Below are 24,928 nucleotides of genomic sequence, written 5' to 3'. Positions count from 1 at the left end.
TTTTCATTTTCTTGACAATTTGCTGTCAGAAAGAGCTGCCTAACTCAGGCTGTGCTGCTGAGAACAGGGAATAAAGTTCTGTCTACAAATGATTCACGAATTCTGCCTCACACTCTCCCACTGAGCACAGACCTGCATGCTGCCACCTCACAATGCAGCCCTGATGAACAGGGCCCCATCCGTTCTGCTAGCACACCTTTGGAGAATTTATGGCATTCATTGTGATAACAGAAAACAATAAATTCTGGGGTTCTGGCATTGACTGGATCACAGAATCATAGAATCACAAAATGCCTTGAGTTGGAAGGGACTCATAAGGATCATAAAATCCAGCTCCTGGCTCCACACAGGACCACCCAAAAATCAGTCCATATGTATGAGAGTGCTGTCCAAATGCTTCTTAAACTGTGGGCATCTTAGGGCTGTGACCACTGCCCTGGGGAGCCTGTGCCAGTGTCCTGACCACCCTCTGGTGAAGAATCTTTTCTGGATAACCAACCTGACCTTGCCTGTCATGACTGGGAGATGTAACACCACCTGCTGATCCACGCACTGGGAGTGCTCCAGCTGAGACTATCTTGCACAGCACTGCCACAGGCTGCTTGCTAAATACATATTCCGTACCGCTTTCCAGACTTCCTTTTAATGTTTGTTTGTTGTTGTTATTTGTTTTCCCCAAAGGATATTTTGGTACTGTGTGAGCTTGGACCGCCCTGAGTGTTTCTCTCATCAGTCCCATATGACTGCTTTAAGGTGGGCGGGTGAAGTGGAGGCAGGCAGCTCCTCTCAGCCCCCCAGAGCTGAGCTGGGCAGAGCAGAGCAGAGCAGAGCAGAGCAGGGCAGAGCAGAGCGAGGGACCTGGCGCTGCGGTGCTGCCCGGCCGTACCCATGCTGCCACTGCCGCTGCGCCTCCGCCCCGGGCGGCTGAGAGGTGCCCCGCTGCTCCGCTCGGCCGCACTAAGAGGAGCCGCCGCCGGCGACGGGCCCGGGCGGGGCCCAGGAGACCCCCGAGGTAAGGACAGGGCTAGGCTGGGGATTGAAGGCCCCCCACGGTCACCCTGGCTTCGTTATTTTGCCTTCTGGCTTAAATGCCCAAGTGTGAGTCTGTAGGTAGAGGGATGTTTGAACGAGAGCCACAAGGATGCTCCCCAAGGGAGGTGGTCCAAGGGCTGTGCAGAGGGAGAAGCACCTCCATCCCTCTATCCCTGGAGAAGCTCAAGGCCAGGTTGGATGGGGCAATGGGCAGCCTGAGCTGGTGGGGCAGCTCAGCTCTCAGCAAGGATATGAACCCGGATGGGCTTTAGGGTCCCTTCCAACACAAATATAATTCTGTGGTATGATTCCTCCTCTGGCCACTAGAGCACTAAGAGGGATTTGCTCTTTCCACTCATTACTGCCACTCATCATGGCCTGATGGGGTGTTTCTTTCCAATCCTTCAGCTGAACAGGCACACAAGGTGGTTGCAAGCTACAAACCTTCAAAGTTTGACAAAAAAATCCTCCTGTGGACCGGTCGCTTCAAAATGGAAGAAGAAATTCCTCTGAGGATCCCGTAAGTTTATTCCAAGGGTGGCACTGGGTTGAAGGGCATGAAGCAGAGGGTGCCCAGCAGAGCACTGCTGAGCTCAAACTGGGAAGAACTTTTGGCACTGAGAGCTTTGAAATGAACTAGCAGGAAGAAAACTCTCCTGTGTTGCTGACAAGTTAGAAAAAATGTTCCCTACTGGAGTCCCCAGATGCTGTAATTAAGAATTGGACTCTTGCCTTGGTCTCTGCATGTTGTTGGTATACATCCACACTGCCTTGTTTGTTTATTCCTGATGTGTAATCAGAGAAGGATGTTATCATAAACTGCATGTTCTATTTATTGCCCCCATAAACAGCTCTAAGGGAGCTGAGAGCCACTAAATGATTGCATCAGCCAAACTGCAATTTATTATAGCTTAAAGAAGAATATGAGGAAAAAAAAAAAATAGATACAGAGGTCGTGAGAAAAAAATCCCCAAAGGCAAATCCTAGGACAGTTGAATACTTGAGGCAGCCTCAGCCTCTGGTTGACCCCTGCTCACCTCAACTTGCTGTAAGTTGCTTTTCCCAAGGTCTCCAGGACCACTTTGTGCCATTGCAGCACACAGAACTGTATGAACCACTGAGGGTGTCCCCCAGCCTTTCCTTCACCTGTTTGTTCCCAGCAGTGTTGTTGCTGCTTCTGGGGCTGAGCAGCAGCTTTACCAACAGCAGAGTGTCCAACTGCTCTTGCTCAGTGCTTATCCCACTGCCTTTTCTTACAGGAAGGTCCAGGCAGGTCTCAGAAGCATTATTTGCACTACTGAAGTCATTGAAAGGTGTTTGTAAAGGTACTCTGCTAATCCCTGCACATGTGCACAGTAACCACTTGGACAGACTTTCTACCTTCTGTGTGAGCAACGCATTTCTAGGAGTCACCACAACATTCTAAAATAAGTTAGTTTTAAGACATTGAAGTTGAACTGTATCAGTTTTCAGTGTTAATAAAGCACTGCAAGAAACTGTTTGCTACCTGTGAACAAAATGTGGCTGCTGAAGATGTGTGGTAAGATGAGGGTCAAACCTGCAGCCCTCACTCAAAATGTTTATATCAATGACAGCAAACAGCTGTTACTGCCTTCGGCAGAGGCTTAGCCAGGACCTTGATGAGGGATAGAGTAACAGAGTCCTTAATGTGCAATTAGAGGAGATAATAAGGTTTGTTCTCCTTAAAGCAGAGACAGAAAGCTAGGAGAAAGTGAAAACCTGCTTCTGAAGAATTTCAATTAGTGCACTGAGAAATATAATTAGGTTTATAAGCCAGACCAACAACACTTAGAGCTTTGCTTTTGTTCTTACAAATGGCTTCTGGATTAATGGCTTTAGGTGGCAGTCTGTTGTGCGGTTTGTTTTAAAGATGTTGTGCTTACATTGTAATGTGAAAGGGGTTTCTTGTAACCATTGCATTGCCAGCCGTTAGCCAGCAACCTGCCCTGCATCCGGGTGCGTGCGCTGTAAGCACTGGGGGAAGTACAGCAGAGCTGCCTGTAATTTGTCCTTTTCATTGTGTTAAACCTTTGAGAAACATGTATATATATATATATATATATACATATATATATATGCATATTTGATGTATTTAAAACCAATTTAAGAAAATAAAGGAAAATAGCACACATTCAGTACTATAACAAATATCATAGAAACAGTGTTTGCCAAGTGCCACGTCTGGCTCAGGGAATGACTTCACTGAAATTTCTGTATGTTTGCAGTGATGGGGAGGTTTCCTGTGTTCCTGGTTCTCATAAATCCCCCTACATCACACTGTGAGCTTCAGGTGCAATTTGTAGCATGTTTACCTCAAGCACTTCAGTGCAAATGTTTTTTATTTTTTTTTTCATATTAAAATATTCCACAATCCTTTAAATGTCATTTTTTCTGCTGGAAATGGTTAAGGGTGCACCTGGGTGGTACAAACCCAATCACCACAGCCATAGATGCTTCTTTCCAGAGTCGATTTATTTCCACTCTGCAGTAGTGATATTTACAACTGTGAGATCTTGAGAAATGCTTCCATTTTTTAATGACTCCGTTCCAAAACTTTAATTGCAGGCCAGAGATGCTAGACAGGGCAAGGAACAAAGCCCGTGTTAAAGCTTGTTACATCATGATCGGCCTTTCAATTGTTGCCTGTTTTGCAGTGATTGCTTCAGCAAAAAAGGTGAGCATACTGCTGGCTAGCTTCTGTGTAGCATACCTCAAAGTGGTGGCATTCTGTGAGAACTTAGGGTAACAGTGCTCCCATTGCTTTGAAACAAAAGCATTAAGTTGGTGGTTAATCCCGAGAAGCATTAAATTGGTGGTTAATCCCGAGACCTGGCCCATTTCTCCATGCCAATGGTGACTCACAACACTACTCTCAAGAAGGGCTTTCCTTCCACAGGCTGCAGCACGGCACGAATCCCTGACAAGCTGGAATTTGGCAAAGAAGGAGAAGTGGAGGAAAGAGGCCGCACTGGCAGCAGAGTCAAAGCCAAAATAACTTTGTGAGATGCCTCGTGTCCTTGCAGGAGCAAAGTTAACAGTCAAGAGAGGTTAGTGAATTTCACCACCAAATGGACAACTTTAGCATTGCACAAACAGAAACTAACAGCAGCGATTCTGAGATCACAGAAACTGAGGCTTTTGTTGAAGATAGCACACACACTTGCACCTGATTAAAACCAGAGTGCGTTGCACATGATTAAAACCAATAATTGCAAAGAAGATGAGGTAGACGCCTAAGAATGAAAAGTAAAGGGCTTGCCAAGTGCCCACAATCTGCCCTAAAACCTTTCTTTCAGGCTTGACATTGAGTTCTACTAAAAAGATCAGAGTTCCTTACTGGAAAACCTAGTTGCATTTTCTTAGTGAAAGGTTAAGTACAGCAAAGACCAAACAGTACTGAAGTAACAATACTGAAACTGCAAAAATAAGGGGACAAACAATGAATTTTTGTAGTGCTAAGCATGTAACAAACTAATTGGCAAGAATGCTTCAAAATTTTACATACTGAGAGAAGGCTTGGGGAAGGAAGGCAAGGGAAACAAATTGGTGATTACCAAATTCTCTAGTCCTTAAAGACTTCACTAAGAATTTCCCAAACGAGTGGTCAGTTCTACACGTGATCATCATACAACTGTATGTTTGGTCAGATGTTTAAAAATCTATTTAAAAACAAGAGGTGCTTGGCCAAAGTGCACAAACCAGCCTTTCCAAATTCATTTTTCTCAATGTTGTATTCAAAACGGCATTCGTGTTTTCCAGCCTAAGAAGCCACACTCATTAAAACACCAAACACAGCACGCTTCTGCAAAATAGGTTTTTATTGGTTTCTGTATGGTATTTGGAGATTTAACATTCCCTAAAATTGCATACTACTCATACGTGTTTTGTTACAGTAACTGGCCTTTGGCCTGGATTCAAAGATGCACTATTGCTATCTGAAGATAATACAGGTACGTTAAGTCTGCACACGTTATATGAAGATCTTGTGCGGTAACTGAAATTTCTCATTCCAGATTTCAGTGAATTCTTGAGGTCACTGTTGAAATTTCATCAGCTGGCAGACCAATGACAAAAATCCTCAGTTGGACAATTTATTAAATTTAAACCAACTGAGAACTAGCCACGAAAGAAAGACAATAGTGCATCTTTTTATTTTACTTATTTTTAAGACAGACCTGACAACAGAAACTTTCCAGTTGCCAACTTCTCCTACAACTTATTTCTGGGCCAACATTATTACTATCTTTTGATTGCTGCTAGCAACAGTTTTTAAAGCAAATACTGGAAAATTAAAAAGCTGTATGAACCAGTCCTCAGACAAAAGTGCAACGATGAAAAACTTAGATATGATTCAGTGTGTCAAGAGTAGGGAACTGAAAAATAAATTCCATGCTTTGCATAGTTGCATAGATTAGCTAGCTGGTATTCACATTTAAGCAAAACAAAAGGTGCCCAATACCCAAACTCTCCAAAACTGTATTCTGAAACAGACTTCACAACTGACGGGGCACATCAGTATATCATACAAACACCAAAATGCTTTTTTCAGTTGGTTTTTTTTTTTTTTCCTTCAGTGGTTTCATCTGTTTAGGCAACATTGTTATGCTCACATCTCTACTGACAGGTGACTACACCAGAGCTGACTGTAAGACATCATCTTTTTATACTGTTCATTAATGTGCTTTTAACCAAATGTGCAAGAAATCCAATGATAAAACAGGAAGGACCATTTTTTATGCTTACAAAGACATATTTTTTTGAACAACGTCAGAGTAAACCAAGTGTTGAGTTCAAATAACTGTTTCATTAGCTAAAGCCCATCACTTTTATCTCCCTTTTAAGCTATTACACTTAAATATATCAGACATGAAATATATTTACCTAAATGCATAAAGTGCAGTCACTAACTGTTCAGACAACATACCCACAAAACTGAAGACATTCTTTCAAAACAAATATAATACTTTGTACACCCCCTCATTTCATTTTCAAGCCTTCCAATCGAGATTTTTATAGTTCAGATTTTGGTTTAAGTTAGAGAGGCTTATAAATGCAGTGTTTGTAAGGTCCTCCAAATAAAAAGCAGGCACAACTGGTTACATAACATTACCAAAACAAGTTTGTTAGAAATAATGGAATACCCTGTTACCTGAATTCTTTATTTCTACATTAGAAGAACATAGAAATTCAGCATTTACTAACAATCGTAGTACATTTCCATGATCACTACCCTGTACTTTGAACAGATGGTGAGAAGGAAGGTCAGCATACGCAAACTGAAAACTGTAAGAGTAAAAAGGGCACAAATACAATCATCTAATATTATATGAAAATTTGGCAGCTGTAACTCAGATTATCACGCTATTCAAAACCATTGTATGCTGTACAAATCTAGGTTTAAAGTGTCATTTGATAAAATATCTCATTATTCAGAGTTCATAAAGTAACAGCACTCCTATATACACACCTCTTACACGTCTAAATTCCAGTACAAAGACTTCAAAAAGAGACTTCATTCCTCCCAGTTACATCTTAGTCAAAACTGATCATTAATCTTAAAAAATCCACTTCAAGTCCCACATTCAATTACAATACAATTATATATTGCTGCAACATCAAAGCGAAACATCTTAGAATCCTAACTTGCACGTAAAAAAAATCTAGATATAAAACGGTACTGTAGATGATATCACCTTTAATACATATTTTTCAGTGCATTAAAATATTGTGCACAGTGCCATGGGATAAGTAATTTCATGTTTAAACTGCAGCTTTTTATGAAGTATGAAATGCTGTCATATGCCAACTCACTTAACCCAGGAGTTTGAAGATAATACATTAATTACAGATAAAAAAAAGAAATCATACTTTAGTTAATCCAAAGTATTAGTTTATCCAAATGAAACATCTACTGATATTCCAGAAACACTGCATATATGCAAGTCCAAGCACAGCACACATTCTTCTGTACTCAAAACTGTTAACGTGAATATTAGAATTCTGTTTCTGTTAGTGTTTAAACAGCAAACACTGTGCACTGCAGAGCCTAAATATTTAGAATACAGTAACTTCTAGTTAGTTTTGGTGTCCACAAACTTAATGTGTATTTACAGTATAACAAATTGTCAATTAGCTGGAAAGGAGTGATTCTCTACTCACTCCTCCTTGCAGTATTTTCATTGTCTTACCAGAAGAGAACTGAGTTAGCTAACTTCCAGAACAACTCAAGTGGTGGTAGCATATTTAATCAAAAATGTAACACCTACTTTCTCAACCTTTAAGAAGCTACTGTTACTAGAAAGACTAACACTGCAATGTTTCCCCAACTGAAGTGCTGTTACTACATTTTGGCAGGAGACAGCTGTAAACCATCTGCTTTGTATTTCCAACTGTACAAATGACCATCTCTGTCATCCATGATTGCAGCATTCTTGTGGTAACTACAGCAACCACTTCCACAGCAAAGTATTGTATTTGTGGCTGACTTTAAATGCCATTTAGCAGCTTTAATTACAGAGCAAGCACCAAGTGACCAGCAAGCCCTCTGCTGATTCCAATTTGAAAACTTCTGAAACAGTCTCTTCCCACATAATTGTGTAAAAGCTTTTTCAGGTACTCAGTATTACATATTGTGTAATTATCATTATATATATGTATTTATGTCTTTAAATACATTTTATAAATAAATTCCAACAGCGTGTGGTAAAGTAAGTAACGTGTGGAAGTTTCATAATTTAAATAAATATTTTTCACATTCCAATTCAGCTTCTAACAAGCTCATCTTTATTTCATGCCTTAGTTCTGAAGCAATGTTCAATGCTTCAATACAAGAGGTAGATTTGATAGACTGGGCAAGTCAAGCCTACTGCCAAAAATACAACTGTCAGTAACTGTATTGCTGATACGGAGTTTGAGACTACAAGATTCAGAACTACTGCCTAAAATCCTTTTAAGTCTTAGCTTAGCAGTTCCTGTTAAATCACATGTAATGTTTTACTTTAGACATGATTACTCACAGTTGTTTTCTGTACATATGAGAATCAAAAAAAAAAAAAAAAACAACAAACAAGTACAGAACAAAGAACAGTTGTATCTAACAAAATACAAAAGTGCATGAGCTGCTTCTTCATCTATTTCTGCAAAACATACTCAAATTTCCCTCTACCTTTGGCCATAAAGAAAAGACTTCAGGAACACAAACAAAAACTCTACAAGTGTATACATTTTATACTTGTCTTCACTTGAATAGTTCACAACTGAAATCCCTCCATTGGAGCCTCCTGCTGTTGGAAAACGAACTGCTGCTGACTTTCATCCACCTGAGGTGCAATACTGGAATCCTCTTCTTCAACGCCAAAGTAATGCTCTATGAGTTCAAAAGCCTTTTGGTAGATCTCCTGGTTTTCATGTCTCTGAAGAAATTCAATTTTATCAAGTCCTAAGTTCAAAACAAAACATTTTCATAGTCTAGTTTCTTCAGAAGAATTTAAAGGGAAACTGATTCTAAGGATGAAAACTTTCTGGTGGTACTTAGATGAACTGAGATGGTTTGGGGTTGCATTTCTTTTATTTGGTATAACTGATTTTCACATACAATCGTGTGGTTGTGTTTTTTCTTTTTCTTTTTTCCCCTCCCTTTCTATTCTTTTTGCCTTTTTTTTCCCCACACCAAATGCTCCTAATGGATATATTACTGAATTTCTTAACCCACATATCTTTATGTTTCGTTTTCTGCAACTTCTGCTGTTCAAACTATTTTTCATGCTAAAAGAATATAAATTAATCTAGGGAGGAAGTGCTTATTGTACCTACATAGAATTTGTATACACAGAAAGCAAGTAAGTACGCAGTCACAACAGCATAAAACTGCTTGCCACAGCCATTTCCAGTACCCTCATTCCTTTCCTTTCACAGTCTTCAAAAACACTAAATTCTATCATCACATCTATCAGCTTACTATCGCTTTTTTCAAATTTCCTCTGTAATTTGATGATGCTTTGTTTCCAAAGGCTTATCACGTGCAAGCAGGAGGAAATAACCTGCTGTCAGAGTACCTGGAGATCAGGTAGATGAAGACTCAGAATTCATTTTTAGCTGTTTAAGATGTTTCAGTTTCAATTTACATCAAATTTGGAAGGGCTAAAAAGAAATTCTTCTGGTTACGATAGAGGCTGGAGAAATAAGTGTGATGCCATCAGCTAATTCCCCTACTCAGCTCCAACAGCTTACTCAACTAGCAAATTTATTGTCTAGGTTCTCTATGTGTAAGTGAAATTTAGAACAGACTTTGGACAAGATTTGGACCAGAATAAATTTCATTAAGCCAAATAAATACTTTTATTCCTCTTATATGTTAGGCTACAAAGAAGGTCCTGCAGGTTGCAGATTTTAGAAATGCAGCTCCTGAACAGAGAATTCAGATTTAGTGCCTACTTGGAAGAAAAGTTAGTACTATCCGGTCAGATATAATACAGTCATCCAGAACTGTTATGACCAGTTGATGAAACACAAACATCTGCCATTTTTATGCTGTCAGAAATTACAAAAAGATAAGCCTCCATAAATAATGCTGAACTCATTATGATAACAAAATTGATGTTTAAATTGTAAGTCAGAAGTACCTAGCCATGAAATTCAACAAATGTAATTTTAATTTTGATAGTTTAAACTGCTTTTGAAATACAGTTTAATTCCACAAATCCTAAAAGAAACAGAACAAAATACTTCCACGTATACTCATAAACTTATTATGAACTCTTGCAATTACTGATATTTACTATATTAAAAAGTGACTGACTTCAGGAATAAACAGAACTACCTCTGACCATTCATCCCTATACAGTAATGAAACTGAACAGGACAGAATTATATATTAAAGTAATAAAACTATGCTGCAGGTTTAGGTGATAAATTTATGCCAATACTTAATCTGCAATGATTTAAAGTCTACTTACGTTTGAAGTAAAAATTCTTATACTCACCAAAATAGTTTACTACATTTTTTACATTTCCCTGGAACAGGTTAAGTTTAGGTATGTAGCCTTGCAGTAAGCAAATTCTTACCATATGCTTCCTCTATAAGGGCACAATAAGGATTAATGCCCATTCCATTTTGCTTAGACTCTTGTTCTCCAAGACGCAGAATATTTTCAAGTCCATTCAAAGCCACCTGTACTATTTTTGAATCCATCACAGTCAGGAGGTCACAAAGAGGCTTGGTACAACCTAGTGCTACCAAATACCTTTAGGACAGCAGAAAAAACAGAAGAGGTTAGGGTGGAAAAGAAGGTCTGATAAACCAGCACATTTACTCTTATATGACGCCGTTACACATTAGCCATGATTTTGTTATAAAATAAATGGTTGAAACAACTGCAACAAATAATCTAAAGCATGAAACACAAAGATAACCTCAGTCTGAAATACAATAAATATTCTAATTTATCCTAATGAGAAAATGTAATGTACATTCCTAACAGGACTTGCACATTTGTAGTCTATTCAACTTCTTTCCACTTATGGTCCTCGGATGGATTTGAATGAGTACATGAGAAAATGACAGTATTGGCAGTAAGTTCTTTTCTCAGGCATTAGAAACTTTGCAGAAAAAAAAAAAAAAAAAAAAAAAAAAAAAAATCACACAAAGTAAGAAGAGGGGACATGGCTCTGAACCAACACAGTTCATATTGTTAGCCCATCAAGATACCAGTCCAATTATCCACTGGAAAGGATATAACAGTAAATACAACAAAGTACTGTGATTCTAAGCAACCTTTTTCCAGTTTTGCACAAAATCCTACCTAACTTCTGGAAGACGTTACTTATGTCCTTGTTTCCAGTCTGCATGGAAAACAACGACACTAATGTCTGTCTGAATCAAAGGATTGTTTAAATATTTATCAGTTGTTTTAAATTATCCTGCAGCTGGACAGTAGTATCTTGGGGATCTTAGAAGTGCTAAAATTTCTTGACAGTGATAGCTGTCATGAAATTTAGCAACTCTGTACTTTATGGTAAGAAGCAACTTTTGTGCTATTACATACATGATATATGTTTGGTCTTTGAAGATCTACTATTAAATTTAAGATAACACATTGTGCAAGCTATTAAAATAACAAAAACAAACCCAAACTACCAACAATAAATGCACAATACCAAAAAACCTTCCTTACCACAACAAGTAGTGGCAGTACAGTAAGAAAATCAGAATGAGATTTTTTTTTTTTAAATAAACAAACATGCAGTTATTGCAACAAATCTCCCAAACACGCTGGTGGAGTTGCTACATAATTTTGTGCACTCAGGTTTTTAAATTTTTAATACTTTACATGATCATTTTAGAATCCATTTATCAGCTATTGATTGAAATGGATCAGTTTGTTAATGGCTCTCTAGTTTCTCAGAATGTGTTTTATTCTAGTTATTCAACAGGTCCACTGTCTGTAGTATTTTGATAGTTGTCAAGTAGATTTTTAATCAAATCCCATTTTGGAAAAAGTTAGCTATCAGCATGAAGTAACACTGTTAGTGAATTTATGTACATGAAGAAACCACTGAAACTCCTAAGTCCTCCTACAGAGAGATGCAATCATATTGCACAAGCTTTCTAAACAGCTGTCCTAAAGTTTTCCATTTTCAAAACACTCACACTGTTTGATGAATGTTTAAATAGTGCCTGACAGCATAACATTGACTCTGGAAAATAATCCCATGAAAGGTTTATGTCTAACACCCCAAAACCAAATTAATTGAGTTAGTTTATTAATTCTACTGCATAAATTTTCCTATTTTTTTTCTGAGCTTCTATATGTTTAAGTCAGCATAGACAGAGCTTAAAAAAAATTATAGTTATGCTTAGTTTTTTGTTCCTCTGTTTGTCAGGATTCAATTTGAGGAAGAACATGCCTTAGAAAAGGTATCTAGGCAGAGAAAACAATACCACAGCTTACCTAATCTGTTCAGGGGTTCCTCCTGATGTTGCATTAGTTATGGCCCATGCTGCCTCTTTTCTGGTGCGAAATTCAGCTTTCTGAAGAATCTCAATCAATATTGGAAAAATATTTGCATCTATAACTGCCTAAGAAACAAAAAGAGGGTAACGATAATTTATAGAGGTTAACATACAGAGGGCAAAAAGATTAATAACCTCACTACAGTGGTAAGCAATGCCTGTTCATATCAAAGGAAGCAATGTTTTCTTAGAAGGCATCCCACTAACTACAAATGCTAAAACAAAATTCAGAACTATTCCAACGTTGCAATTAGTTGATTTCTCTCTGGTGATCAGGATACACCTTACCAGATAGATCTACTGAAAAATCATGTGACATAAGCACAAAATTTGAAATTTTGAACTAGAAATCAAGCCTCACTTGATCTCAACAGAACTTCACTTTGGCAATTTTATTCAAGACATTCAAAACTTACACAGAATTATAGACTGTTAGGACTACAACAAGTAATGCAATCAATGTAGCATCTTATTTCCCTTTGTGAATGAAAATCAAATAAAATAGTAAAAACAAACCCACCCAAATTGCTATACATAGTTTGTACCTGAATTTGAGCTCTGTTTCCTGCAGTAATATTAGAAACAGTCCAGCACGCTTCTTTTCGAATAGATTCCTTGGGACTACTAAGCAAATGCAAGAGACAGGGCAATGCAGAGCAATTTAGAATCACCTAAAATAATTGGAGAATTGAAGATTGATTTGCGTATGTATATGCACAGATGAATCACATTACAGGTAAATTCAAAAGAGGTGTACTTTGCAACACGTTTATGTGACAAAAAGTATCAAAAATAACATCCAGCATTTGCTCAATACTGTACCATCTGAATACAAATCCAGTTGTCCATACAATTTGAAAGAAACTGCCCTCAACTAAGTTCACATCAGAAGACTAAAGACACCAAGATTGCATAAGGCTGCCTAGTGCCAGAGCATGTATTTTTACACGCCTGAGAAGTGTAAACCTAATTTTTCACTCTTTTTGAAGGGATATATATTTTCTAATTCCTTAATGAAATCTGCTCCAATAGAGCTCACAATAAATTAGGCAATTACCTGATTTCACTATTTTCCTTTTACGCTAGTACTGTAGGCCTTGCAGGCACAATTTTCTTCAAAGGACCTTGGTAACTTTCTTGCACTACTTCAAATTCAATTCTACTTTTCAAAATTTAAACAAAATGTTATCTCTGTAACAAACTTTTATCAGACTATCATACACAAGTTTATGAACAAAACAAGTGTATGCACTGCTTAAAACAATGAGAACTTTGCATTTGAAGGCTTGAAAAAGGGAACTGTAACACAACTGAATCCCCCAATTAGGAAAATAAATAATTCCACCATTAATGGAAAGCAGCATTTGAAATACCATACAAGAACGAAGCAATCTGAACAGTGAATCTATTACAGCAAACAATGCTGTAATAAAGTGCAGGAATTTTATGATTAAAATACCATACTAAACTAAATGTCAAATGAGCAGTACAGATTTGTAGAGCTTCCTTCAATTTCATATCACAGAACCTTTTGAGTTGGAAGGGACCCTTAAAAGCCATTAGCCCAACTCCTCTGTCAGGAACAAGGACATCTAAAGCTCCACCAGGGTGCTCAGAGCTTCATCAGCATGACCTTGAACACCTCTAGAGACAGGGCTCCCACCACCTCTTTTAACCAACCTTTTTCCAGTGCCTCACCATCCCTACTGTAAAGAATTTCTTATGTCCAATCTAAATCTCCTGTCTTTTAGTTTGAAACCATTCCCCCTTGTCTTACCTCAACAAACTCTGCTAAAGAAACTGTTCCCTTACTTCTTATAGCTCTCCTTTAGACACAGAAAGGCCATTATCAAGTCATTCTGGAACCTTCTCCAGGTTGAACAGCCCCAGCTCTCTCAGCCTGTCCTCATAAGAGGTGTTCCAACCCTTGGAGCATTTTTGTGACCTTAATGTATGTGGCCTATATATATGCAAACACTTGTATTAGACATGCATTCTATTGTAATTTAGTATGATATTTTTACAACTACTTTCCTTCCAGACAATTTTTTTTTCTTAAATCAACGTCTTACCTGCGTTTGAATATCATCACCAGTAACAATATTTCCAACTGCTCTTAATGCAGGGGATACCACCTTGTAATCATTGTGCCTGGAGACAAATATTGCTTGATGTTAACAAGTAGCACAGTATAATTGTGAATTTTCAGTTAGCAGTGATTTGCTTTGGGTGGTAAACTTTTAGTTACAGAGAACACAGCATTACTTCATCCTGTTCTCCTGTTGTTTAAACAAGTTTCGCAAGTGCAACCAAACGGACCTGTACTATGTTGTCAGTGTTGGGAACTACCATCTGACCTATGTTGCAGTCCCCATTCAAACACGGGGATTTAAGTCTCCTTCTCAAGGAAAATAACAAACCATAAAATAAGTATTCTGCAACAGTTCAAAAGTAGCACAAGCCTTACTCCAGACTTCTTTAGTTCAAAAAAAATATATCAGTTTTCAACAAGAAAACATGCAACATGAAAATTAAAATTTTTAAGCTGAGAGATTGATTCACAATTAAAACTTCATCTTCAGTCAACACCTTTCTATTCTTCCATGCAAATGAAATCCTACTTCTTCTTATTATTTAACATCAAGGAGTATTTTAGAGAAAGCATATTTCACTGTCAACCGCTGAAAAAATCCCAGGAGCCAAGCAAGCTAGGAGATAGCTGAAAAGCTATCAGACTGATATGCTCATTGTTTCATAAAAATAAATTCAGATTTCAGGTGAAAAAACACAACTCTGTTTGTATTCATTAACTATATCACAAGGCAGTTATTGGTAAAGAGAGAACTTACATAAGCAACTCTACCAATCTTCGGCACACTCCAGAATCAATAACAGCTTGGATTTTATCATTGGGTCCATCTGAAAGGTAAGAGAGGGCCCAGCAAGCATCTGCTAATACATCCGGATCACTGCTAAACAACAGTCTTGATAAAACATTTAAGCAAGGAGCAACCTGGGTTAAAGAAAAATGTTGCAAAATTAAGTGTTTTGTGTACTTCAGAAAACATTCTGCAAAGGCATATAAATGCAACACTATTTTGCATGTGACTATTTTGCACTGATGAACCATGAGTTCATCAGTGAAACAGGGCCTAGGTGAAACATTTTCTGATTAAACTAGACATCCAATTCAAATCAGCAAATTAGCTAAATTTCAATTAACAGCCTACTTACTTGCAGATACTACATTAGGTGTATGGTTGCTCAGCTTTAACAACTATCTGCTTCTAGAGATAATCAAGAATTACTGATGCTTTCCTGAATCACTCAAAAGAACAATCGTACAGAAGCACGATTTGTTATTAGTAATAATCAATTTGCAGTCACTTTAAGACAAAGAATCTAAGAGTAAAATCAACATTCACTGATTCAAACAAGCTATGGCTAACCTCCTTTCAACTAAAAGCTCTGACCCTAATACCCTTCAACTTAAAACCATTTCCCCTTGTCCTGCAGTTATCAACCCTTTCAAAGAGTTCCTAACTGTGTCCTGCTGGTACTATCGCTAAGGGCAAGAAGGAAAGGAGCTATTCTTATTAGCAGCTGCATACAGGATATCCTCCTCCACTAAAGTTAAAGTAGCTTAAGCAGCAAGGAATCTTTTTTTTTTTTTTTTTTTTTTTTTGCTGCCAGAATGAAACACTACTGGAAGACTTAATTTAGCTATACCAATTGTGAGGTGATTGATTAACTGGCATCAGAAATCTCCTTTTGTAGTGATTCCTGCAGAGAGATTAACAAGTAGCAACTCTGTATTCTGTGAGTGAAGTTTTAAGACACCCAAATTGACTCCAAATTACATTCAGCGATCATTTTAACAACAGCCAAAATACTCAACATGATATTCCATTTTCTACTGCCACTACCATTACCAGAAATTAAATTTCATACTGAAAATAAAAAGCTAATACTCCTAACTAGAGACAGTCTTACTGTCTCAAAAAGTGGAGATAAAGCGAATGAGAGAGGGCAAATCACCTCTGCCACAGTAGTCTGAATTAACTGAATTTTTTGCTCTATAAACAGCAAGGAAAATTTTATTCCTGCAATATCTTATTAAGTAATCACAGCATAAAAAAAGGAAAGTAAAAAAGAAAAGCTTCAATCATAACTCACATCCTCTAACACATACCTACAGAAAACACAGACCAAAAGGATTTGGTGCCACCAAAAGTACTCCTTGCTTGTCACTGCTTCAGTGAATGACTACCTGCATCTGACTAAATAACTTCTCAAACTTCTCAGTCATTTAATTATTTCATTTAATTGCTAACAGGTCAAAGTAGAAAATGTTGAGCAGATACAACAAATAGACTCAATTTTATGTTTTTAATGTGATCACACAGTCTTGTCTATCTCCAGATAGAAAGACCGCATTATATTACAAACAGAGGCTTCCTTTAGCTTTCCAATTTCTTGAAATGAGTACTTCATTATACCTTACTGAAGTCTGGAGGTGGATTCTTGCCTCTACAGAGATTTGAGAGTGCCCAGACTGCATTTCTAGTTGTGGTAAGACGATTTGAATTTGTTAACAGTCTGTCAAAGAGATAGAAAATAAAAATAAAAAATCGTTCCAAAGGTTTTTTCTCACCTACTATCATCAATGCCTTGTATCACAAAACAAAAAACAATCTTCTTATTGGGCACCAGTTCTACGTTATTTCTCTTTATAGTTTAAATGACACCGAATTATCTTAGAAGGGACTGTTATGTGCATAAACATCACATTCCTAAAACAAATACACACGCGTATGAAGTAAGCCGCTGCTCATATGAAAATAAAAAAAATCACCTGACTAATCCCTTTCAAAGTGGTTAGAAAATGCAACCTACCCTAGAGCTAACAGTGATGGTTTAATTCTTAAGACCCAATTAATATTTTAATAAAGGCTGCATAAAATATTAGAACTTGAAGATTTTTTTTTTTTCATTTGTTTTACTGTTTTTAACAGAATAGACCTGGAAAAATTCAATAGCTGAAAAATCAGGTTCACTTTCAGATACATATCAAAACTCATCAAACCCTTCAGCCTTTAAATCCTCAAGGAAAGCAATCACATTATGCTACTTTAAGCTGTTTTAAAAATGTTTTAAGTCAACTTGGTATTTTAAGTTCAAATAACTTGAATGCTAGTTGTGTTGGGTAGCTTTTTCCCCTGTGATCAAGCTACTTTATAGCCCACTGTAGAAGTACAGTAAGCAGTGGAATTATACTCGTAATGAAGAGAAATCTGTCAGTGGAACACTTCTCGTTTAACAAGCAGTCTGCTGGCACATCTCAGCAATCAAACACAGACTGAAGCTTGGAGCTACCAAACAAAAAAGCAGGGAAGCCAACCAGTTAGAATCACACACATGTATCACTTACATCATCTTTCCCACCTGATGTTGGTAACAATTTGTAATACTTACTCCAAGAGGGGTGGTAATATTCCACAGTTTAAGACGAAGTCTCTGCATTCTGCGTTATCACCGGCAATGTTACCAAGAGCCCACACTGCCTTAAAAATGAAAGCATCCAAGTGAACTTATGCATGTCTGCAAATCAGATATCTACATATCTGTACAAATAGTCTACATATTTTTACAGCTAACACAAGGGAATCCAAAAAGTCACAGCATAATTCTTAATATAACACTTCAGAAGACTACTGATTTATATTCTGAATTTTCTGTGAACTTATGCAAAGTCTGTAATATTACCTATTATGTGAAGATGAAAATACAGAAAAACTAACAAAAAACAAATTCAGGAAGACACTGATTAAGACTTTAAGAAGAAGTACCTAAGAAATAAAGCTGCGTTGTAATCTAGAACATTTTGTTTTCCACTATATTCTGTTACCCTGTTTTAGATTCCATCCACTTGTACACAGCACAAAAGAAATGAGGTGCTTTCCTCAGATTATTAAACAATATTAAAAAAAAAAGAAACAAAACAGGCTCATAAGGACTTGGAAAAATTGGAAGGGGTTAGGGGATCATAAGGGAAATCTAAATCCAAATTTCTGTTTTCCTGTAGTCAAATCAATGGTATAATAGGTCAATGGGACTCAGATTTCTTTATCTGAACTAAGAAAAAAAAAAAACTGGAGGGGAGGAAAGACATTCCTAAATTAATTTTGAAGTTATAAAACATTGTGCAAGAAAACAGTTACCTGTTCCTGTACATCTTCATGTTCTGAACTGAGCAATTTTATAAAAATTGGAACAGCTCCAGTTTCAATTACAACTTTTGTATGTAGAAAGGTTCCAGATGCTATGTTTGTTAGAGCCCAAGCTGCTTCAAACTGTTGAGGAGAAAAAAAACCCAAACAAAAAACATGTTAACTCAGCAGAAAACAAACAAACAAAAAAACCCAAAAATTTATTCTAAGCAGTTTGACACAGGAGTTCCAGAGGTTACTTTTCCAACTTTTTTTCCTTTCCACTGAAACGTGTTACCATAATTTCTGTGCATTATCTCTACCAACTGGTGTAAATCTTTTTATGCTATGCTCAGTCATTTCAACGCAAATGTGCACAAGGTTACCAGTTACTCTTACTGTTTGTCACTTATTTTTCCAAGATTTCTTTCCAAGAGTTTTAGCTTCCAAGTTTTCCTGTATTTTGTTTCTTTTGTAAGATTTCAACTGTAGAACAGTACACTACTTCCAAGGAAAAAAACAAAACAAAACTGAAAAATAAAAAAACCCACCCAGATTCTGCTCACACATCTACACTGATACTTTCAATACACCATCCTGGAAATCCTCTTGAACGAAGACCTCTTTCTACATCCAAATACATAACCAGCTAAATACATTACCCTAAAGACTACTGTGAAATTCACAAGAGTTGAGCTACAATTCCAGTGGCAATTGTTAAAACTTGGGATATCTAAAACTTACAGCTTTGATAGATATAATTACATTTTCTTTTTTTTTTTTTTTTTTTTTTTAATTAACATGTTTTCCAAAGCTGTTCTCAGGATTTCTGACCCCATTCCAAACCCTAACCAAGCAGCAGCCAAACTCACTTGCAGTGTGTAATTCTCACTCCTCTCTAGAAACTTCACAAATCTCTGTACTACTCCAGGCTTTTGGATGACTTCATCTATGGGTGGATTAGGCTCTGGGGGATAAAAATACAAAAGCACATATGCATAAGACTAACGAGAAAAGACCACTGCAGTTACTTTTTCAGTACAACACAAAACATGAATGATTCTCAGAAAACTTAACATAAATTTTCAGACATTTTAATAGGTCTGAAGGAAGGAGTTAAGTTTTTTTTCCTTCTGAAGATTGCTGGATAATCTCTTAACACGCTATAATTTAGCAATTGCTCTACTCTGCACAATAACACATACTGTCGCCTATTGGGAGGTTAGCACAACACTCTTCCCTCAATCAATAGAAAAACTGCTGTTAAACTTTAAATAATCAAGCATATGCCTGTACAGTACTTTACAAATACATTTTACAATCTCAACAAGAACACGAACAACAACAACACAAAATTACAGCCATTCTTTGGCAAGTCATAGTTTTTATCCCCTCAAACACAGAATCAGAAAATCAATTACCGAAACAAGTAGTTCAAGTAATGGTAGCGTGCTGTTGTTAGTTACTGCCTTGGGTGCTTCAATCAAAATATCCTTTTTTGTGATTTTGTCCAGAAGACTTAACAACAGAATAATAAAGCTTTTTGCATTTAGTCGTTAGGTTAGAATAGATTTGGTACTGTTTTTGTTACACACAAACTGAGAAGCTTCTGCAAGCTCTACTTTAAAAAAGTAAAATTTAATGTTAACTGACTCTATTTGACTAAAATTTGTAATAATAAAATAAGAGGAAGAAGAAAAAGCAACACTTACATACCTTTAGATAACAATTTTCTGAATTTCTGAGTTGCTGTGAGTTGCTGATCAGGATCATCTGAGAAAATCATCTGCACCATATCAACTGTAATAACTTCTTCCTAAAAACGAAACAGGGATTTTGTAGGACTAGTATAAACACATAAAGTTCTAAACATTCTAGAGTTATTACCTCTGGAATAGGTACAGTAGAGCTGACGTCAGGATCCTGAATTGGACTTTCCACCATAGATTCTTCATTTCCCGGGAGAGAAACATTTCGGCGTTTAAAGAGCTAAACAAAGAAGAAACGTGGGGGGAGTTTATCACACAACAGATACTGATTATTACTTGAGGACACTGGCTTTCACCTGTACGAATCAAAACGCTTCAACTCACCTTCCAGTTCATTCACACAAATGGAATTCTACTTTAAAGTTTTAAGAACGTAACAGAAAAAACACTGCTATCTTCAGCATCTTGATAAATAGCGCTGCAACACTTCAGGCCAAAATTAACAAAACTGGAGGTTTTGAGCAAGGAAAAGATTTATAAATCTTTCAGACAATGGCGATGATGATACAAATCTTTTTATTTTCATTGTTTCATACTTCATAGTTTAGCATTTATTTTTAAGAGGGAAATAGTATTCTTTCTTAATTTTGAAGCATAAAACATCAACACAAAGGCAAAATCTGTGTGTCTGCACACTGTACTCCACACTTTAAAAGAAAGCATAAAATCTCCTTGCATGCCAATTGAACAGTAGCTACACTTAGTATACAAGTTTATTTAGAAAACTAAAACTATAGTTGGAAACAAATGACGTAGATTGAAGGCAAGCTTTCAAATTATGTAACCTTAAATGTTCTCTATATCCAAAAAACATTTGGTACTGGCTTCAAACACCATGTGTGTTTAAAATACATACCTGTGCTGCCGTATTTAATAAGCTATGCTTAATGAGTACCTCCTCATTTTCTAGCATGCAAACATAACAATCACGTTAGCCTGTTTACTCCCACAGACCAAACCTACAGTTAGTACCTTTCATTTACTACTACTCATAAAACTACAATCCTTAACAATTCTAAGAATATCATGTTGGTAACCTTAAAAGCAAATATTAGAATCTCAGACCACTGAGTGTCTCAGATTTCATTGGGAAGCATAATAATGAAAACTCCTGTTAAGTCCTGAAGTAAGCGCTGTTCTCAAAGTTGTCTACAGACATTTCTGTGGTCACAAGTGCCCAAAACTAAATGAGAAACACCATGTTTACATGTAATTATATTTCAGATAGGAACCTAAAACAAAGCATTCTCCCCTTTGCTTGATCAAACTCTGGATCGAGCATAAACTTGGACCCTAACAATTGCACAGTCCTGAACACAAACAAGGTTTTAATTAAACCCACAAAAGGAAGAAGAATCAATGTTCCTCTTTTAGAAAAACAGCCATTCTTCCTAGCACTCAACAATGCCATGCAGGATCTTGTAAAATGTAAATGATAAAAATGTAAACCATTTTTGTCCAGGAAGACACTCTTTCTACAATTTATAATTTATCTGGAGCAAAACCAGTGCTAAAGGAGATGAAAACACCCATCCAACAATTATGGTCAAGGTATTCTCAACTCTCACAACATTCAGCATGGGAAACAATGTTTTTCTCTTTGTTTGTTTTAATAAATTATTTACCTACGGAGCATTTATTACAAAATACACAGAACTTTCAGCAGGAACTGCAATTCAGAAGAACTCAATCACAGGTAAATGCTCCAGCAGCATACTGCTTCTTACTCTTACCTCTCTGGCCCAACTAATATAAATTCTTTTTCCATGCAGTAGCACCACTCTCCCAGGAGAAGGGTAAGCACTCCCACCTCAGAGGGGACTGTAGATCAGTGCCTGGGACACACTAGGTGGTGGGAGACAAAAGTCAGCCACTTTAGAGCAAGCAGAAGAAAAAACTATATTCCTCATTTTCCAGGCAATGAACTACTAAATATTTTGGGGAAAGGAATTACTACCAACTATGAAATTATACAGTACTCTAAACACTAAAAAATAAAAATCAAAATCAATAAAGACAACTCAAATATTGTATTCAGATATCTGTAATTTCATGTTTACAGACCACTATTTGTTGACCACTACACTACGCTATGATAGAAAAACTCTTGGGCAACTTGAAGTCCATTCCTCTCACTTCTAATAGTGCATCTCTGGCACAAATTTTAGAAGAGAATGCAGGTTTTCCCATTCTTACCAGAAATAAGGTTAGCCTTTCAGCTCAGTTTTCTGCTCACATGTTGAAAACGAGACTAAGGACTAGATTTAAGACACAGGTCTCTACTTAAAATGCCACAGTGACTTACAGGGCTTCTGTCCACCTTTTTGATTTATAATCCTACCAAGAGGTGCCTTGTGCTCCCCAAGATTGCACAGAAAACACTTTTAATTTGGTGCTCTGGCTTCTGCTTCAGAGGAAGAATCTGCTCAAGTCCTTTCACAAATCTGAATTCAACTGCATGAGCATTTAACAGTTAACAGCTCATCAGGATACTTACTTGTTCTTCCCTTTTCTGTTTCCGAAGCTGGATTCCTTCCTCTTCTCTTCGTCTGCGCATTTCTTGAGGATTAAGTGCATTATTTTTGTAGCTTTTCATTCTGAAGTTATCCTTCCCTGGGCTTGACATGATGTCTATTAAAAAAAAAAAAAAAAAAAAAAAAGAATTACTCCAAAAGGCCAAACCTTGAAAGGCAAACCTACTATCCCTCATACTAGAAAAGTATCTAAAGCAACAGCTCCTGTACTCCTGTAGCTGCTGGTAATACCCAGTTTACCAACAAAAATCTCCAAGACAGAAACCATAGAAAAATCTTTGCCTACACAGGCATTTCTGAACTGCAGATTAAACCACAGGTTCACTTCAGAGATCAGGCACCTCATAAGGGGCATAAGGAACCACAAAATGAAGTTACTGATTTTATGAGCAAAAAAAGACAATAAAAGCAAAACCATTATGTTGCTAAATTTTGACCTAAATTTGAAGGAATGTCTGTCACCATCAACAAGTACAGGAATTTGCTTTCTTCTCTCAAAAACAAATCCCAGAAGAAAACCGGCTGTAATTACTGCTTCATTTAGTACCTCACTGCATAGTTTCTTCATTACTTTTTTAATACCCATCACAGAAGTGCAAAGCAGGATCTAAAAGTTACGCTAAATTTCCTTTTAATCTGTATGCAGAAAAACTCTACAGGAAAAAAGAATCAATGGTTAATAACATCCAGACAAGTATTCCTTCGCAATTTTAAATTTAAAATAATAATAATAAAAATGACTCATCCTTAATTAACAGCTCTTTTGATGTACAAGGAAAATTAGAATCTGCCTGTCAGGCATATCAGCTGTGTAAAGAAGAGTGATACAACATGATTCTGCTACTGAAATGATCAAACTGACTGAAAAAGGTTGTGAACAGCCCAGTGCTAATATTCAAAGCCAAAACTGTAGCCTTCATTTGAAGAAATAACTGTCAAAACTGTGATTCAATACTCTAAGCAAACTCAGCTGTTTGGAATTATTTCACAAGGAAAGATGCATAAGCCTATCTGAACCATGGGCAAAGTTCTCTTCCAACTTCCATGCTGAGATTATTATTACTATTATTTCTTTTTAATTTTGTTTAATATCAACAGTATCAAGGCCTGCTGAGTAATAAACACAGGCTGTAAAAAGCCAACAGCCCACATTGTTAGGCTGGCACCATCAGGACACCCGAGCGGTCAGCAAGCTGTTTCAACCAAACACAACTGCTTCATGAGAACCTTTACAAATTATTGCTATTTCTGGACACAGAGCTGCACAAGACGCAGTATGAAGTCACTGTCTTCTAACTCACAGAGCTTCCAAAGTACAATTTAACATGAAGAGCATTTTGTCCAGCAACTCTTGTGGCTTAACTAGTTCTCAAACACCGTAGCCTTCTTAATCACTCACACCTTGAGGAATGAGTTGGGCCAGTACACCTGCCAGGCCAGGCAAGGAACCAAAGGTGAGAAGACTGCATTAAAAGTAACTCCAAAATAACCCAAGCTCTACATAAGCGATCAAGCAGAAGGAAGCTCTCCTCAAAAAGAAAAGCTGCTGAAACCATAGCTGCGGCCCTTGTCCCACGAGGGCTTCGGAATAAGAACCAGAAGGGCAGACAGTCGAGCAGTGCTTTATCTACTCGGGCATCACGACTGCATCCAGCCCACACTTCTGCTGCGTCCAGCTATACCTGCGTTATCACCGAGCCCCGCGGCCACCACATCTCGCACGCCGCCCACTCGTTGTGCCCCGGTTGCGGCCGCCCCGCCATAGCCCGCCGCAGGGCTCCCCTCGCTGCCCCTCAGCGCCCGGAGCGCCGGAGAGACCGCGCGAAGCCGTCGCCCGGCCCAGAGCGTGCTGGGCGCCGCGTCAGATCCAGTCTCGCTCACTAGCTGCCCGGACGGAGGGCACCCAGCCCCGGGCTCAGCTTGCGACGCTTCTCTCCTGCGCCCCTTAAAAAGACGACGGAGAAGCGCTCTTGCCGGCGGCGGGAAGAAAGCAGCCCCTGTCCCGGCGCTGCGGGACAGTCCCAGCACCGCGCGAGGCATCGCCCCGCCACAGCCCAGCGCCTCCGGGCGGGCAGGAGCCCGGCTACGCAGCACGGGGCACCGCGCCCCGCCCGAATCCGAACGCGGCCTCCCCGACCCACCGGCTCTTACCCATCGCAGCGGGGACGCACCGCGCCCGCTGCCCCCGAAGCCAGAGAATCCCGCCGCGCTTTGCGCGGCGCTCGGCCCCCAGCCGGAGCGCAAGATGGCGGCCACCACCCCACCGCGCGCCGCACTGCCCACGGGCGGGCCTCGCCGCTCCCAGCAGGCCCCGCGCGGCGGCGAAGGGCGGGCGTAGCCTCCGCCGCCCCG

The 24,928-nt window shown here is 38.2% G+C and overlaps 2 protein-coding genes across 3 annotated transcripts; one reads left to right on the top strand and one right to left on the bottom strand.

The window, feature by feature from the left end:
- The first annotated feature begins 749 nt into the window (after window positions 1-749).
- FAM162B (family with sequence similarity 162 member B) lies at window positions 750-7,813 on the top strand. The gene is made up of 5 exons (XM_042880560.1): window positions 750-1,012; window positions 1,441-1,552; window positions 3,619-3,727; window positions 3,950-4,100; window positions 7,408-7,813. The coding sequence occupies exons 1-4, from the start codon at window positions 889-891 to the stop codon at window positions 4,046-4,048; spliced, it is 444 nt and encodes a 147-aa protein (XP_042736494.1). The 5' UTR covers window positions 750-888; the 3' UTR covers window positions 4,049-4,100; window positions 7,408-7,813.
- On the bottom strand, window positions 4,854-24,832 carry KPNA5 (karyopherin subunit alpha 5). 2 transcript variants are annotated; one of them, XM_042880541.1, is made up of 14 exons: window positions 24,728-24,832; window positions 22,540-22,673; window positions 20,161-20,262; window positions 19,990-20,089; window positions 19,146-19,240; window positions 18,286-18,417; window positions 17,540-17,628; window positions 16,564-16,663; window positions 14,914-15,077; window positions 14,137-14,215; window positions 12,610-12,735; window positions 12,003-12,130; window positions 10,117-10,295; window positions 4,854-8,491 (listed from the first exon to the last, which is right to left on the bottom strand). In XM_042880541.1, the coding sequence occupies exons 1-14, from the start codon at window positions 24,729-24,731 to the stop codon at window positions 8,304-8,306; spliced, it is 1,620 nt and encodes a 539-aa protein (XP_042736475.1). In that variant the 5' UTR covers window positions 24,732-24,832; the 3' UTR covers window positions 4,854-8,303. The 2 variants fall into 2 exon arrangements, with proteins under 2 accessions (XP_042736475.1, XP_042736484.1); XM_042880550.1 differs by lacking the exon at window positions 24,728-24,832 and adding an exon at window positions 21,776-21,887 and having other exon boundaries at window positions 22,540-22,628.
- Window positions 24,833-24,928: the final 96 nt, after the last annotated feature.

This window comes from Lagopus leucura, unplaced genomic scaffold, assembly GCF_019238085.1.
Source record: "Lagopus leucura isolate 7727_CA_CO unplaced genomic scaffold, USGS_WTPT01 Super-Scaffold_73, whole genome shotgun sequence".
In the NCBI taxonomy this organism is placed as follows: Eukaryota; Metazoa; Chordata; class Aves; order Galliformes; family Phasianidae; genus Lagopus; species Lagopus leucura.
The sequence above is the reverse complement of the archived record's forward strand: the minus strand, read 5'-3'. Positions and strand labels throughout refer to the sequence as shown.

What these genes read in the sequence shown, in the direction of transcription:
- FAM162B (XM_042880560.1), top strand. Translation starts at nt 889, where the DNA reads ATGCTGCCACTGCCGCTGCGCCTCCGCCCCGGGCGGCTGAGAGGTGCC. An exon ending in GAAATTCCTCTGAGGATCCC is followed by an intron (nt 1,553 to 3,618) that starts GTAAGTTTATTC and finishes CTTTAATTGCAG; the next exon opens with GCCAGAGATGCTAGACAGGG. An exon ending in TGATTGCTTCAGCAAAAAAG is followed by an intron (nt 3,728 to 3,949) that starts GTGAGCATACTG and finishes TTCCTTCCACAG; the next exon opens with GCTGCAGCACGGCACGAATC.
- KPNA5 (XM_042880541.1), bottom strand. An exon ending in GTGAGAATTACACACTGCAA is followed by an intron (nt 18,418 to 19,145) that starts GTGAGTTTGGCT and finishes TCTCCTCAACAG; the next exon opens with TTTGAAGCAGCTTGGGCTCT. An exon ending in GGAACCCCTGAACAGATTAG is followed by an intron (nt 10,296 to 12,002) that starts GTAAGCTGTGGT and finishes GCTGTCCTAAAG; the next exon opens with GTATTTGGTAGCACTAGGTT.